General features: G+C 36.8%; 1 protein-coding gene across 1 annotated transcript in view; it reads left to right on the forward strand.

The window, feature by feature from the left end:
- LOC139729350 (uncharacterized) overlaps nucleotides 1-18,405 on the forward strand; it is a 110,394-nt gene that overhangs the window by 64,546 nt on the left and 27,443 nt on the right. Inside the window, exon 5 of the mRNA XM_071640278.1 lies at nucleotides 17,800-17,882. Within this exon, the coding sequence (XP_071496379.1) occupies nucleotides 17,800-17,882 (83 nt within the window). The remainder of the gene's footprint in view (nucleotides 1-17,799; nucleotides 17,883-18,405) is intronic.

Raw genomic sequence — 18,405 nt, forward strand, 5'->3', positions numbered from 1 at the left:
TATTTGCCATTTTGGCTGCTGTACAGTGTACAAACACAAAACAAATTTGATTCAGTATGATAAAGAATGAATGTTGATAATCTAAAATGTCAAAATGTCCAAATTGTGTGCTGTAGAATGAATGAGGCATCTGTTGGTTTTTATTGTCAGATCAAGATGAATCTTTCATATCTTTTGAAACCATTAGTTTGAGATTTTTCTTTTTTCCTTGAAGGGAAATTCAGGACCCATTAGAAGTTATTCTGATCAAAAAATAAAATTCTATAAGCACACCTATGATATTTTGATCAAAGTTGGATAAAAATTAGGGAAATTATGAAATCGTGAAGTTTCGCTAATTTTTGCAAAACACTCCTCGAACAGTCAATGTGCATAATTTGCAGTTGAGTGAGTTGATGATGTACATTGTAACCCCCTCACAACTTGCTGTACAGTTTGTGCACAAAATCTGGAATTTTTCTGTTTTTTATTCAAACACATTTATGCTCCAATCTCAAATCCTAATATCTCTAACCGATCATCATTCTAAAGTTATTCAGCCATGAATAATGTTGTATGTCATAATTTCAAAGCAGAAAAATTGAATTTTCATCAAGTTTTTGTACATGATCAGTGGAAAATTGTGAGGTGATGACATCATCAGTTCACTTAGTGTATGTTCCAGCAAGCTTCACAATGTCATAATTTTCCCCCAATTCTGATCAAATTTTCACTGTGGTGCTTATGAAATTGTACTCTCTCTTTTTCAGATAACTTTTAACTAGGCTGGAATTCCCCTTTAAATCCCTTTATTGAATTTTTTGAGCAGACACAAGGTAAAAGGAAAAGCTTAAATGTGATATACTTCCTTGACCCTTGAGAGAGGAGTTTTCTGTTGAAGATTTAAAATCAGTGACACCTCATAGGAATGATAATGTGCAGTATTTGAAGTGGTTACAAATGAAACTACTTTGATTTGTGCTTTCAAGCAAGCAAATGAAGCGCATATTGATGGCATATTTACTTATTTTTATAAACAAAAATTTTTTACAGCACCACCTTAGATATCTCCAATACAGAAATAATCTTGGCACTGCTGGAAGCAAACAGCCTGCAATATGAATTCAAAGCTTTTTACAAGTTGTTTCTTCAAAAACCTTCATACATGTATGTCTTCTGTACCACTTTGTGCTTGTGTCAACAAAGTACCCCAAAACAGTGAACTTACGCATATCGCTAGAATGTTTTTCACATTTTTCCCTTGTTACCTCCATATTCCTTCTTCCTCTTTTTCAGTCATATACTCTTCATTTTCTGTATACTTGGATGTGATTGGTTTTCTCCTTTGGAGTTATTTTGTGAAGGGCAAACTGTTTGTGACTCATGTAATGTGTTGCGGGTCATTTTTTCTAACAAATAAATACTTGTACACATATATCATTCTAATGAGCAATGTTTGTGAATAATTTAACATCACATATCAAACTTACCATCCTTAATTTACACACACATACACTAAGTAACCTCATGGTGTACTGGTGTACTATCATATCTTTGGTTGATGTAGGAGGGTTGTGGATTCTTTTGTTTTTTGATCTGATGATGTCATGTTAGAATTGGCATTTGTTGAACATTAATTTCTTTAATAACTCATAAAATAAAATGATAGAATGGTACAAAGACCAATGAAAGTACAGAGTGGATTCTTCTATAAAGAAAGATAGTCTCATCACAAAATGATGGAAGATTAACTGACTTTTGTGTGTGTGTGTGTGTGTGTGTGTGTGTGTGTGTGTGTGTGTGTGTGTGTGTGTGTGTTCAGTTCATATCATCTAGCTTTGTTGGACTCTTGACCAGTGTATCCTCATCATGATACAGTAAATGCCATATTACTCCCGATTCTTCCAGAATTACTGCAAAAGGTTCGTTCTGTCTCTTCATGAACAAATCTGTGCACCATCTGTCGAGTGCGGTTCCTTCGTATTATGTTTCCATGTTCATGATATACACCAAGATTTATATAGTGTGACTTTCGTGTTCTATGTCCATGCACATATCTATACAGCTTTTTCTCTTTTACTCTTTGAGAAACATGTGTACTCTCCCACTGCGGGTGCCCATTATTCATGTCTCAGAAAATTAATATGCAGTTTTGTTTTGCAGTAAGTTTTCTTTGAAATATAAGTATAATGTTGTAACTTCACCAAGAAAAACAGCTTCCAGCAGAAGTAAGGTAAGAAGGTCTGTAGGAGTTTGCAGCTGTGACTGAAATAAGTTACCTGTAAAAAGTGGAAATTGTAATGGTGTGGAAATTTGTACAGTCACATTTCATGCAACATGAAGCTAGTGTAAAAGTAAGAGTCTGCAAATATTTTTGTGTGTAATATATAATGGTATTCTAGCTCCTACTGTCATTATGCAGAATTGAAAACATGTGATATTCATATTACCCAACTGAGCATGAAAAATTACTCCTGCAAAAATTTCCATTTTTATACTACTGATAAAACACAGTTTATCTCTTCTCCGTGCTTTTGTTGAATTTTGTTGAATTTCATGAAGAGAATGGAATGGAATAAATAGAAGAAGTTTCAGGTCAAATTGTGAAATGTACATCATGTTGTTTCGACTGATCTATGTTCAGTTGAACATAGTTTTATGCAGGCTCAAATCCAGCACATCACAACAGAATTTATATGGCTTGATTTAGGTTCAAATATCATCCTCTAAGAATTCCTACAGGGACAACGGATTGGAATAAAACCAGACTTTTGAAACAAGAGAAATCACCACTGAAGTGAGACTAAAAGTTTTCTCTTGAAAGGTTGGAAGTCAGAGGTTAAAGCTACGCTGCTGACATTATATTGGGTGTTTATTAAAATATGTTTACAACTGGCCAAACTCAGTATATGTTTTACATATTACACAGGTGGGAAAGGCAATGGTAAGTATATTGAAACATATATGAGATGTCAGGGAAAATCGGACAATCTTTGGATAATAATTTCTTTTGTTTCAATTTTCCTTCATCTGATATAAATAAGTCTGCCCAGCACTTCAAGGTTGAGAACCTGTCATTTTTAATGCCAAGTGCTCTGCCTTTCAAAACAGCTCATCTAGCTTTTTTAGTCATCAAAAATTATTAGTGTTTTCAAGTCATCATCCACTCTCATTAGGAAAATATGAACATTGTCCAGATAGTTTCACATTAGAAGTAATATTTTTTCAAGTAGATTATAATGCAATACTGAAGTAGACTGCAACATTCAACTCTTGGAAGTTTATAGGCTGAAAGAAAAAATGAATGAGCAAATTAAGAAGCTGCGTGATTTCCTGGCCAGTAGCAACAAGTAATCACTCAGCAGAGTTGTTTTGAAACTTCTTCTGGTTGTGTAGCCCACACTTCTGTCTTTAGCCTAATATTATCTTTTGCAGTCATGTGAATTCACTGATGGATTCCTATTTTGATTAATTTCAATCACTATGAGTCAGTTTTGCTGTCAACGGGATCAGTTTTTTTAGACAGATACTGTAAAAGTGGATATTTTCGTGCGACTAATTTTTTGCGCTTGGCCCGGTGAGAAGAGTTTCGCGTGTTTTTGATTCCGCGGAATCAAGACAGTAAGTACAAGAACATATGGCAAGCAAAAATATTCACGGTGCTTTTATTTTCGCGCTAGTTTCGGGTTGCGCGAAATACGCAAAAATTACAACACCGCGAAAATTTCCACTTTTACAGTACATGCAGTACCACTACAGTTTCTATAGCTTTCTGGTTTCTAAATTGAGTGTCCTATCAAGTAGTGTCATATGTGTAGACTCTTTCAAATCTTGTTTGTGATAATTTACAACCTGGCACTGCATGTTCTTGTACAATTAGCTTGAAGGATTCATTATGTGTACATTACTCCAATACACCTTATTGAATGTCATTTGTTTGTATGCATGTTTAAAGAGAGTTAAATGATTGATATATCATAATTTCTCTCTCTCTCTCTCTCTCTCTCTCTCTCTCTGTCTCTGTGTCTCTCTCTGTATGACATATTAGTATATGAGGTTTGTCATATAACCAAAAAGTTAGAAACCTGAAGTCCATCTAAACCAAAACTATATCACCCCTTTAAGAATTCATGCAGCAATGCAGGGGGGTTGTGGGAGATTTGAAGTTTTTCATTAACTTCAGCAGGAGGCAAATTCATAACTGATTGCCAATTTTTAGGAGCCAAGGCTGTATATCTACCATCATTTATCAATGAAGCTGACAATCAGTGATGTCAAAACTTTGGCAAACTGTATGGTAAACTGTAAATACCCTCCCTCTTCAACAAACACATGTTTGCTCAAATAAGCTGATGTATATGTAAATATGACATTTTTGAGGCCACATCATAGTTCAGGGTTATTTATCGCCTGCCTGTTCTGATTGCTACCATGTTTGTCGGTTTCCACGATTTGTAATCCACTTCCTCCTGTGTCTCGCGTGACATTCGTCAGCTGACGCACTTCACTCTCTTATGTTCTCAATCACACTGCCAGTGAGCAAGACCTTGATATTCATGTCAACACACAGATTTCTCCATTCATTTGCTGGCTGACAAGATAGTCATGTGATAAGTTTTCTCCGTAACATTTATCATAATATATGTTGTCAGTACTTCTAGCTCTAAAATTATATAAAAGTGTTGCAATACATGTGTAAGGTGTATCAGACCTACTAGTATCTATTGCAAAAACGACATATGATTCAGGCACCCCATGTTTCTCAGTGAATTCATTTTTAGCCTTTTTCAGATAGCCAAAAGAACTGGTTTGCAGATGGCTTTCAAAATCACCTTAACCCATTGAGGACAGACTGATTTTGCAACAACACGCATTTCCCATAGACACCTGCCCAAGTATACTCGGGACTAGTCTTCAACAGGTTAATCAAGTAGTTACCTGTTTGTTTGTTTGTTTGTTTGTTTGTTTGTTTTGTTTATATGAAAGCAAATTACAATCATATTTTTCTACATTGTTTTAAACCATTCTTGGCCATTTATAGACCAGAGGTGTTTTCCATTGAAGCTTTGCGTAATTCTTTGTGACCTCTAGACATGTTTGCGGAGATAGAGCTCCATTCTGATTTTCCACATATGTAATTACTTCAGTAACTAAATACTTTTTTATTGTGTATCATACATGCACATAACAATTGTGCACACATTATTCTTGCATAATTATGCACTTACCACAAGCTCTATGTTGGAATGACAGTTGAAAATTTGGCAACAATGCTGTAAATTCATTTTAATATTCAAATCACTTGCAACAGCTGTAGTTTCTGAATGACATTTGCAGTCGGTGACTCTGTAAAGCATGATGACAAATGAAGCATTCTATCATTTAAAAATGACCTTGAGAAAATCTAGTAGTGTTTTAATTTTTTGTGACTTTGTGGTGTCAGAATATAGTGCCCATTCACCAAACTTGTATGGACAGAAAAATATTTTGGGATTATCTTGATGTGAAAGTGTTCTTGTACTTAATCAAATGTTCTAAGTCTTCCAGTTATCATGTACCAGGTATTTAATTCAACTTAGAGTTAAAAGTAGGATTGTTTGGTTATGTTTCTCGATCCAATATATTACTTCTGAAGAGACTATCCCCATAATCTTAGACACAGGTCTGTAGAATTAAGTAGACATTCAAACAAAAATACACAGCTTCATGTGAAATATGCAAATGATAATTAGTAGGACTTCAAACATTTGTAGTCTTTAAACAAGTCTGTAGAAGTAATTACTCATTTAAACAAAATACATTTTCTTATCAGATATGCAAATGGTAAGTTAGTAGGACTTTAAACATTTGTAATAAAACAAAAAACTAAACTAAACAAAGTTTGCAGCCCAGTTTAATCTCAAGATTTGCAGCAGGGTGGGGTTTTCCCCCTACTTTCATAATGATTCGTCTTTCTTCAATGCCACATGTTGCGTTGTTCTGCCACACTGCACATTTGTGTCTCTCTTACACATTGGACAAGCAGTCAGGTGTAAAGGAAGTAACCAATTTTTGTATAATTTTAGCAGATGTTTGAGTATGACATCATGGTTTATCATGCATGTATGTTCTGAGTGAAGGACGACCTTAGTAGGGTTCTTAAAGCATGACCTTTTTTTAATGTGTCTACAGTCATCTTGCTGATGTACACTTTTGCAGTATGTATGTCTATGTGCTAGGCAAGTGTAACCATGAAAAAAATGCAGTAGGTAGTCATGTTGCCTATGATAATGTTATAGATTTTGAAAGGAATTAAGTTTTATAGACTGAAAGTATCCGAGGAGGCGTAGAATTCAAGCAATGAGATAACATGTCAACCTATTGAAGACTAGTCCTGAGTATACTGTGGCAAGTGTCTATGGGAAATGTGTGTTATAGGCAAAATCACCTCACCCTCAATGGGTTAATTGAGATTAGAGAGAAGTCAAGGTTCTCGGGAAGGTTTAATGCTTCTATCCACTAGCTCAATTATAGTCTAAGACTTAACGAAGTTTTGTGTACAGACATTTAAAAGCATTACTCAGTGTATTGTGAGTACCTGATTTCTGTGATGTTAACCCATTGAGGACGAGTCCCGAGTATGCTCAGGCAAGCGTCTATGGGAAATGTGTGTTGTAGCAAAATCAAACCATCCTCAATGGGTTAAAGTTTGCTGATGGCTTCTGGTAAGGATGAAAGGTGTTGGCAAGTAGCCTGATTCTTTGAAACCACTGGTCTTAGGATCCTAGATTTTATGTGACCCTTTACCTTGAAAGCCTTGTCCACTATATTTGGGTAACCTGTTTTACAAAGAGGTTAGAAAGTCAGCAACCAGAAAAACTTAACTTTGTAGAAAATTACCTTGAGGTTTACATGCAGTCAAATGACATATGTACAGGAGATGTACATGTGCAAACATAATAGGCCTTTTAGGGTAAATGTTATGGTGGGATGCATTTAAAAGAGATGAAGATGAAAGGTTTCAAATTTGAAACATCCTTAAGCTTTGAAATTTGGACAGGAGATTGAAATGTGAAAGCGTCACGTTTCATTGACAGTCAAATTCTTTGCATATCAGCCAAGTTACTTTCTTTTTGTAAAGTTTTCTTGGTTTTCAAGTTTGTGACTCTGTCAGGATAGGGTGGTGATGGATCAGATATAAAGACATCAACCACTCTGAACTCACAGTTTAGTGCCCCGTTAACCACTAATTCACCTCGCCATTATCACAAACCACACCTTCTTGTCTCTTTCTATATACAATGTATCGTGAGGGATTATAATCCCAAAGTGAAGAGAAGGTGCATGTTATAGTTAAACAAACCTTCGAAATAATGAACCTCTTTTCATTGTGGGATTTACAATCCACAATCAGTCAAAATAAGAAATCTTATTTCATTTTTCAATTAACAAACCTTATTTCGTTTTTGGAGTAGTGAACCTTCAGAATGACAAACTTTATTTCGTTTTCAGAATTATGAACCTTTGAAACAATAAACTTTTTGAATAATTAACTCTCGGCATAACGAATTGTAACCATCTATCTCTACCCCTCATATTTTTCTCCCTCTTCCCCTTCTATATCTCTATAATTTAAGACACTATGCAATTCACCATTTTAATATCTTCCTCCTTCTTCCTAATAATCTGTAAAATAAGATCTCAAAAGCCAATCATTGAGGGACATGGTTGTAAAAGAAAATTGTGGGTTTGTTCCCAGTAAGCTATTCAAAACTAATTTCTCTTGTGTGTCTGCTGTAGCAATAGACATACTGTAATCAGTTACACAATGACGTGTTAGAGCAAATCCTGATGAAAACATCTAGATACTTGTCATTTCTGCATCTGATTGAGAAATTTCATAAATTTTAAGTTGTCATTTCTATAACAACTGATCACATCAAAGATTAAGTTGGGAAACTTAGTCAAGGGAACTAGAAATGTTTCAGTCTTGATTCACTGCATTCCAACTTTTAGCTGATATTAATTATCTGTCTTTCCATTTGTCCAAAGTATATGACATATCTGCAAAGAAACTAGGCATGGTGGGATATTTCTTTCACCATATCCCCATTGAATTAGATTTCCTGTTCAGTTTAAATCCTAGAAGCAGCCTCCATATCATCCTCCTCAACGCCTCCTGTCTCCCCTGTCTAGTGTTTGTGGTTTGTTCATCTATCTCTTTGGCTCTCATACAGTGATCTTCTTGACAATGAAAGACTTGCAGTCTACAGGAACCAATCTGCCACCATCCTCTCAAGCCCCCCCCCCCCCCCCAAGTTTGGCTCAAATATCATCACTGTGATCACAAGTCTATCAAATTCTATACAAGTCACTGGACAGTTATTATATGGATTTGTTCTTTGTCTTAAATCCTTTCTGGTCAGGCTTAACTGAGTTGGAGCCATGACTTAACAGTTTGTTAGTCATGTGCAGTAAACATGTTTTTGTTTTTTAGAGGCAATGTCACTCTGTATTTTGGTTGTTGGTGTAATGCTGGTATTCAAAATAAGAGCCAATGTGTTGGACATTGGCCAATTCCATTCATATATTTTTGAAGATGGCTAACTCATTTTGAATGGCAGTATTATCATCAAGTGCTAAACATTTTGATAGCTTTTATAGTACTATTCTTTTCCACTATGCAGGAGAACTTAGTGTAGCCCAATATTTACCCACAAGATTAGCAGCATTGCCTGTGTTGTAGCTCTTATTGCTGTCCTTAGTGACGTAGTTTGTGGAGCTTCCTGTGCACTCAAATTGAGTCAAGTTACTAAATGAATAGATTAGAATGAAACAAACAGAGTTGTGAGAGTTCATTGGACACCCCTAATAAATAAATAAATAAAAAAAAATAAATAAATAAATAAAAATAAAAAATAAAAAATAAAAAATAAAAAAATCCAAAAGTCAGTTATTTCTGAAAATTATCAAGTCTCAAAGCAGTGGCATTAGTCAGACTCATGTTATACCAAATGAAGCAAAGCAGTAGCTTCACATGGTCTCTCTTCCATTGGTTTGTACAAAAGGAATGATCTAAACTGCAAAGCTGCTTACTAGTAGTATGTATTCACATATTTCATGTGTTGTTGGTTTTTTTTTTCTTCATCTGAAGTATGATTAAAAAAAAAGATTTTGAAATGACTTATTCTAGGATTTGATTAAGCATGCATAATATGTCAAATCTCTCCATTTATTTATTTGTCTTCACGGTATGTTTCTTGATCTACAGAGCTTCTCAGTTCCTGTACTGAACCATCTGCAACCTCTACCCTCTCAATTGGCATCATTGCCAACTTCATACAACTCTTTATTTGATGCAAAGGACACATGTTATTCTTTTTAAGATCAAATTTGAAACACTGTTACAGAACTTGGTGTTGAATTCTGTAAAAAGTTGTCGATGTTTAAATTCCACATTCAACTCTGTCGTAAAGGATGCCTTGATGATGTGCCCCATAGGTAAATCCTGTATTCATCATGAAAATATTATTCTACATAATCCAGGGGATTCAGAGTCAATATTTTCAACTTGTGAGTCACAAATCCTCCAGTCTTGTAAACGGCCGATAAAGAAGGGGGTTAATACCCTCTCTGCTCCTCTCTGTTACCTTGAGTACGAGGAAAAACCGAGGCGTACGGGCTTTAAATTTTTATCATAGCTTTACACCATTGCAAGACGTCAAGACATATTTATGGAAAGACTGGAATTAAGATATCTACTTTGTAAGTAGCCTGAGAATAACGTCCTTCATTTAGTAAGGATGTGACAAAACAAAAAAGGAAAGATATTTTGTGCAAAGTGTATGAAATTGATTAAATTAAAAATTCAATAGCTCAAGTTAATACCCCAGCAGTCTCTGTAGCATTAAATCAATAACTGATAATGTTTTTTTTTTTTTAGTTTTTTTTTTTCTAAGAGGTTGTGCTGCTTGTCAATTCAGGTAAAAGAAAATATTGATAAAATGTGAATATTTCATACATTGATGCTCCCTGTTGTACCAATTATGAGGACTTATATGAGTATTTTTATAGTAAATGTCCCATGATTGTCATTAAAAAAATATGCTTCTATATTACAAGTAAAGAAAAAAGTGTTTGATGTGCAGTACCATATATATTTGCTTAATATTTCTAGAAGCTCCTGGAGAATTAAAAAGTGTGATGTAAGAAAACTGAGCCATCAATGAATTTGGTTCAATTCAGAAATAGCTATTCTGAAGTTAACAAAAACAAAAGTTATATTATGTAGTTCAGCAACTTCAGAATTGTTTGTATGTATATCTTCTTCTTTGTTTTTTGTCTCTTCAATGTTTCCTTTTAAAAGATATAAATATATAAGTATTTTGTGTCATGAATCTATACTTAGTTTCAAAACTATTCAACAAAAGCTATCTATATTCTTATTCTCCACACCTATAGCATTCCAACTACACAGTCAAAGAATATCTATCTCTCTCTCTCTGTCTGATAGGTTTAAAGATTATTAGGTTTACATTATGAGTGATGACACTAATATAGCTTTTAATTCCAGTATTGAATTCCTTTCAGATCAGATTAAGCATAATGTATCTCTTCAGAAATTTCTGCTATATCAAAACTATTTCCATGTTAGTATTCTTAGCTCCTTTTAGTGTTCCCCATCTCCAACCCTCATGAACTCACACCTTCTTTATAGCAATCCTGGTTTGTTTTCTTTCACAACAGATGCCCCTCTGAAATAGAGCCAGAGGAAATTAAATCTTTCCACAACTTTGGCAGAACCCATTGGAGATTTTGGTCAGAATCACAATCAATTGCTGAGCTCATCAGTGTCTGGGGACGCTGTAGACGATGATTAAGCAAACGTGGCGATAATCGTTCTTGTAAAGAGATACGAGTGGATCAGGAAAATGGATGTGCACAATGAAAGGCAAATAAATCTGTCTGGTGGAGAGAAATGGGCTGTCTTCAGTGGCTTGAGAGGATGTCTACTGATAGCTCTCAGTCAATGTAGTTGTTGTAAATAAAACTAATTCATTCAAGTGAAAAATGATGATCAACCCCTCTATCAAAATGACTTATCATATAAGCAAAGTTAAAAGATAGTTGTAACAAGAACAAAACCCCTTCTATCTGATGTATGCATAGTCTAATTTTAAGAAATGTCTTCAGTGTTTTTCAAAAAGAGATAATTCACATTTTGCTAAATATCCCACATCAAAGTCATAGAAATTAAGAGATAATTGGTGATGAATTGATAATTTTGTTGTTTTCTTTTAATGCAGCAGTTGCTAGCCCTATATGCCCACAATTTTCTTGGACTGTATCACTCCTAGAAAAGCTTAGTGTTTACTTGCCTCATGTGTCATGCAATAGATTTTTGTAAACTTTTATGGACTGTTTTTGGGGCATCAAATATTGCTGTGGGCCATGGTTAGTATGTGTTCACATCGTGTACTAGTATCATGCTTTTTCTTTAACAGGCCCACTGGGGCAAGCCTGGGTATTTCACACAGAGGCTGTGTGGAGATTGTACGAAAATTAAGCAATCCAGTGAAGTTGCTGTGCAACCTCCGCAGCCTTCATTTAAAGCCCATGAGGCTTGTGTGCAGAGGCTGTGCAAAAATGATGCAGTGACCATTTAGCCACCGTACTGCGTAATTAGCATAGGCCTACGACCTACACATGGTCGGACATCCATTTGAAGATTATGCAATGCCACCTACATTGTATGACACGTCTAGTATTAGGCAGCAGACGTACAACTCTCTCAAATTTTTTTAACTTCTCATGACATAAAATCGTAAAGGCTGCAGAGCTGACGAATCTGTACGTAAATCTCCCAGCCACCTCCTGCCTAAGTCTTTAGGGAGGCCTCACAGAAAAGGTGATCCGAGATGGGATACACGCTCCTTAGTCCCATCACAGGCCAATAAGGTGAAAGTTTATCATACTGCCGTGTGAGGTTCCCCTCCCCTTCCTCTCCCTTTCCCATCGTAGAGAGTGGTACCCCTTCTTTGATCCACCACCTTGACCCATATAGTATTGAGTAGTTTAGTAAAAATCCTGCAAAATCCCCCTCGGCTGTCATGTGATCCACAAGTGTGATCATGTGATCCACAAGTGTGATCATGTGATCCACAAGTGTGATCATGTGATCCACAAGTGTGATCATGTGATCCACAAGTGAGGAAGATGACACAATTCTAGTCATGATCACAAAGCCACCTTTCTCCGAATCCACGTGACTTTGCCCTCTGAATGGGACTCTAGAGGGCTTTTTACACTTGTGTTTCTTAACCGCGGACTTTCTCTGACCCAGGACTATCGTTAGTCCCGTACCAATTTTTTCAGCTTTTTACACTCGCCAATTAGTCCCGTACTATCTCTTGTCCGGGGCTAAGGAGAAAACTGACCTTTTTACACTCGTATTTCTTAGCCCCGGACTTTCCAAACCACATGAATATTCATAATTACGCTGTGTACTGTACACGTACACGCACGCACCGGCAGCACTTGATTACCTCGTTTCTGATTGGTCAGTGAGGGTCGGACTTCGTCTCCGTCGCTTAGCCCAGGATTATTTTTTCGTTCTGTTGACACTCACTTGCTTGGCACCGCAATTGCGGTGCGACACCCTAACCCCTGCTATTTTGCAGGGCCAGATAGTACCGTACTATCGGTGGGGCTAGCCCACTTTGGCAAAAACGAGTGTAAACAGAAAGTGGGCTAAGGATAGTCCCGTACCAACGGTGGGGCTAAGGCCCCCCCTTAGCCCCACCGTTGGTCCGGGGCTAAGCAAAAATTCACAAGTGTAAAAAGCCCTTAGTATGGGTGAGAACAAGAAGGGAGATGTTTTTCACTTGCTGAGATTTACAAGGCTGACCAAACAAGTAACATTTAAAGGGAGAAACTCTTTTTATAATGTCCTTTAAAATGTTGCCATTGATTTTGGTGTTAGTTGTGGAAAATGTATTACAGGAAAATAGTTAATGTCCATGTATCTTGACTACAATAAAGAAAAAATGGGGGTGGGAAGATTTTAAAACACATAGCTGTAAGACACACTGTATACATTCTTTGAAATATCAGAAAAAGACAAATATGAGAACAAGTTCAAACTTGCCAAGTGTAGGATAACATTTAATCTCAACATTTATTTTTCCCCCCAGTAATGCACAAAGAATTATTCACACATTTTTGCACTCTTGAATTATGATATCTAATTGAATTTGTAAAAGTCATTTTCTCAGCAGTCAATGTATTGTGTAAAAAAATGTACAATTTACTTCCAGCATTTGATTATTCAGTAAGTGTACTTCATATTTACTTGTCCGGCATAACATGGACTACACAAACTTCAAAAGACCTGGCAAAACAAAAAATAGAAGACAATACTTATATCATCATGGATGCATTACCTGACCACACATTTTAAAGAAATTAGCAATCATCTTGGAAATTGATTGCTAATTTCTTCTATAACTGCAGTTATAAATCACCTAATTATCTTCTTTAAACAGAATTTATGTCTTATAAGTTTATTGGGGAAAAAAATACATTTACAAGGTTATAAGAAAAATATTGTTATATCTCTGGAATGTAACCGACATTTTATGCCTGCGAAAGTCACTTTCTGGATGGTAGTGTGCTGTGATGTCACAGACAGAGGGTGAAGTCATGACGAATTGGGAGGTACCAGCCCCCAGTTTTGGGAAAGTTTACCCTCCTAGGTTCCTACTTGTGACACACTGGGAGGCACCAACCCCCAGTTTGGGGGAAAGTTTACTCCCGGGTTCCTAGGCAACGCAACAAATGCTTCCTTAGTCCTAGATACATGTAACTTTTTGCTAATAAGGTCCTGTCTGATGTCTTCATACCTCCAGGGAGGTGTGGTGGGGGGGGGGGTGCCTTGCAGTTTCTGTGACTTGTGGTTGGGAACAACATTCACCACAAGGCTGGCTATATACTAGGCCCCTGGTAGTAATCGCATAGTTCATAAAAGTAACATCAGTGTACTTTCTGTTCTGCTGGTATTTTAGTTTATGCTGTATAATGTCAGATATTTTGCTTCCATTGATGAGCCAATGCAGCAAGATGTATTGAGTGATTTAATCATTTATCAACATTAGGTCCTGTGAAGAGGCTAATACTTCTGATTGGAACTTTGCTTGTTCCTCACTTATGCTATGTTTTGAGACATTTATTCTTTTTGTTCATACACAGAAATTTACTAATAGTTTTCTGACATTGTAGGTCATTGTACTGGTAATATCCCTATGAAAATATAAGAGTGCAACGTTACTCACATACAGAGATATAGCAATATATAAAGAGACATAGAGCAATCTCTAAAATGCCAAAAATTACATGCGCCTTGATCAAAGAGTAGTTGTCTGGCGTTATCGACTGCATTCAATTGCGTAGTTCAATAATTTTCTGTACGATCAGTGTACTATGAAACACTCAAAACATGCAAAAGCACGCAATTAATGTCCTCATATGCAGCTAGGTTGGTGCTAGTGCCGCGCCAGGCCACTGACCAGGCAGCCGCTGCAGCATCTACTCATGCGGATGCATATGGCTCGATGAGACGATACTGATAGACAGTATTCGATATAGCTGTGTGTGCAGACGGAGGTGGACGAAGGAAACGTGCACACACCGATGGTCTACGCGCGGCTACTATTTTCAGATCTGGCTACTGTTGCAGCGCGCACTAGTTCGTGCTGATTTATTAAAATCAATATTTCACAGTTTGGGGCATTTTTTGTGATGGGATAGAATTTTCTCTAGAGTTCTTAGGACATGCTCTCACACCTTTCAGATTTGAATTTTAGGGGAGAGATTCCCTTTAAGTATTACAAGGGAAACAGAACAAATTAATCTTGATCAGCAGGTATTCATATTTATATGCACGTAATGATGACTGAGCTCAATAAAAAATAAAAAATAAAAAAAAACTTTGCCTGTTGAATGACTCAAAGCTTTCTCCTTGTACATTTGTGACCTTGTGAGGGCGCTTCAAGCAGATTTATGACTGAAAGCAACACAAATGTTGAGAGTCCTTAGATATCTCATCCTGTGTGATCAAGAAGAACAGCATGTAACATACTTTCATCAAAGCCACACTGTAATTCCTGGGCTAAGAACTGCATAGATATCCCAAAGTGACAAAGGTTGTTCGGTTAACCCCCAAGTTACTTAGGAAGCTGACAAGAGCAGTGGTCACTCTATTAGGTGTGTTTTAGCAGGGATTATGCTTGAAAAGTTTACTTACTATGATAGATTTGTAAGGTATAATCATAACATTTTAGAGATTGCTACTCATCAGGTCTGAATCTCATGTACCCTGGTGATGTAATCTCACTTCTGATCGTATCGGATTCTGCTGAATGTCAGCACGACTCCACGTATAATCCTCCAAGACTGGTTCTGCACCCCCAGCTTATTCCATGTGCTATGATTCACTCTTCCATCACCCCCCCCCCTTCCCCATCCCTTATGTCTCCCCCTCTTTCTTTTCTTCTCTCTCTTTCTCTTTCTTACTCCATCTGTTTCTATGTCGCTGTCTCTCTCTCTCCCCCTTTTCAGACGCATGCCATTTTATACCAAAACTTGATAACGAAATGACGTATAAAGAATCATCGTATAGCCGACAGACCGTTCAGACACTAATTTCGACCGTTCTGGGAAACGTCGTATAGATGTGCAGTTTCCCACTGCGCATGCTGTTATACTGTTGTGAGTGACAGCTGTGGGGTCACCTTTCGTGCGCGCTCCCATTAAGCCCCGCCCAGTTATACTGTTCTATGGTTGCCATGCATTCAGACGCACACGGAATGCTGATTCGTTATCGAGTTCTCGTTCGAAACGATGCTCTGACCGTTGTTTCGCTATACGTCGTTTCGTTAGTCAGCGTTCAGACGTATAAATTCATCGTATAGCTATACCGTTTTGGTATAGCTATACCGTTGTAGTATAAATTTTTTGCGTCTGAATGCCCTGTCTATTTCTGTATGTTTCTCTGCCTCTCATTGTATGTTGTCCGTTTCTGTTTTGTAGTCCCTTTTGAAGTTTAAGATTGCAAATCTTTTCAATCGCTGGTGGTCTGTTCACACTGGCAGCCAAACTTATAAATCTTTAAAATCAAGAAGTTTGTGTCACTATTGTGTGCACGTGAGAGAGAAGAAAGAGTCTATGTCATCTGATGGCTAGTGATTGTGATGTCACAGTGATTACCTATACATCAGAATGGCTGTGTGCTTCTGAGGCACCGCCAGCAAACAGATGGACTGGTCACATGACAAACATGGCAATGTTTCAGATGATGGTGTTCATACTGGCAAAAGATTGAGAAGGTTGTTAGGGGGCCGGGAATATCCTTAGTTTGAGTTTGAAGTAATGTGAGAAGTTTCACAGGACATTTACAGTCACACTAGCAGAACTTCAAGATCGTAAAGATTGTGATCTTAAACTTTGTGATATTTTGTCAGTGTGACTGTGGCTCATATGTGGGTTTTTTTCTCTCATTTTTTTGTTTGTCCATTTCTGTCTGTCCATCTCTTTGTCTTCCATGTATACAGGCTCTCCTCTCTCTCTCTCTCTCTCTCTCTCTCTCTCTCTCAGTACCCCTTTTGTACTACTATGTCATACTGGTGTATGTCTGTTTGAAGATGGCTGTATGTATAGATGAGATAACATCAACATTCTATCCATGGCTGTGTGTAAAATGTGACGTGAGTTTCCAGGAGAATGAATGAAGCCCCCAAGGGCTTGATTAGAACCTGACCTCTAAGGGGATTATGTGATTAGCCCCTTTTTATCCAATGTTTTTGAGTGACAGCCCAAGAGTGAATGTGGCTTCATGCATCATATATTAGTTCGGCTATTTGAAGTTTAAGAAAAAAAAAAAAGATCTTGCTGCTGAGCCAAACATGTGTACACATCATCGTTATTATAGAGTATGCAGGGCTCGACATTAGCAGCGGCCAGGGGCTACTAAAATTGATGTCGAGCTACCAAATTTTCAAAAGTGTTATCTTTTGGTGGCCCGATCAGGCAACTTAGATTCAAAATGGATTGTGTTATATATAGATACATATATTTATGCTTGGATAATATGACCACACAACTTTTGGTACTTTTTTCCATTTCCAAAATACTCTTATAGTCAAACTAACATCATGGACAGGGTTTATTTGCTATAATTCACAAGACTTAGTCTTTCCAGATTTGCTGAATCCACATATTATATGTTTGGTGAGACTTCCCCTTTAAATGTCATGTGACTCAATGGTAGCAAAATCATGTCATATCTCCCAGTCATATCACAAATATTTCTGGTTTTACAGGATGTCATATACTGCATTTATCACTTTTCCACACATTCCTGAGTAAAATCTCTTTTGGATCAGTGCCTGAGGATGAATTTCGTTATCATTTTCAGTATTAGTTTGAATTTTATCTTATCTTGTTTCCACTTTGCTACAGTCACAGCATGCTTGTATTTGGTGTGTTATCATCCATGTTCTTTTTCTTTTCAGATATCATCATTACAGGATTTGTTATTTATAAAATGTTATAGTGCAATGATGTGTTTACCTATATAACAATGTTTCAATTCTTTTTTTTTCTCCTTCTCCCTCTCCTTCTTATATCTTTTTCTTATCCATCCTCTTTTTTCACATTCATTTTCCTGTCCTCTTGCTTCTCCTCTTTCTATTATTTCTGCTCTTCATTTTCTCTGCTATCATTGTTCCTCCTTTTCTTCATCCTCTCTTCCTTCTTTCTTCTCTGGGTATGACCTTTGACCTCCAGCCATCGATGAAGGCGTGTCAGAGAAGGGTCGTGAGATCGGCAGAAGGAGCCTCAAGAAGGCTAAAGACAAAGAAATCAAAGCAGTGAGTATCAGTTCTCCCATCCGCCTCATTTACTGTTTATTCATCTCTACCACGCTTGTCTCAGATGTTGCTTGAATATCTTCGAAGGAGAGAAAAAATTAGATTTCTAACATGAAATGAAAACTCCTTTTGTTTAACACGATTGCTGTGAAGGAACAGTAAATGTAGACTATTTTGCAAGGGTGAAATTTTCTTGAATTTCACACTCTGCTGTCCCAGCATGATAAGTTAACAACATTAATATTTTTTGAAGATGATGAAAATATGTACATAAATAATTTCATCCTCAAATTTGTGTACACTGTTGTATAAGTGAAGTTCACAGACATTGATTCAGCAGAAAAAAAAATCTAATTGTATAAAAGTTTCCACTTTCACAGAGGTTTGTCTGTTTTGGAGTTAGCCTTACCTCATTAATAATCTGCCACCTCACAGTAACATAGTGCAAACACTTAGAACTACAGTGTACATGTATATTAATCCATGTTTAGAGTTCAACACCTCACGGCATGAACGTCACAAG

This window comes from Diadema antillarum, unplaced genomic scaffold (assembly GCF_040938485.1).
Source record: "Diadema antillarum isolate AM-2024a unplaced genomic scaffold, OU_Dant_1.0 seq00000234_RagTag, whole genome shotgun sequence".
In the NCBI taxonomy this organism is placed as follows: domain Eukaryota; kingdom Metazoa; phylum Echinodermata; class Echinoidea; order Diadematoida; family Diadematidae; genus Diadema; species Diadema antillarum.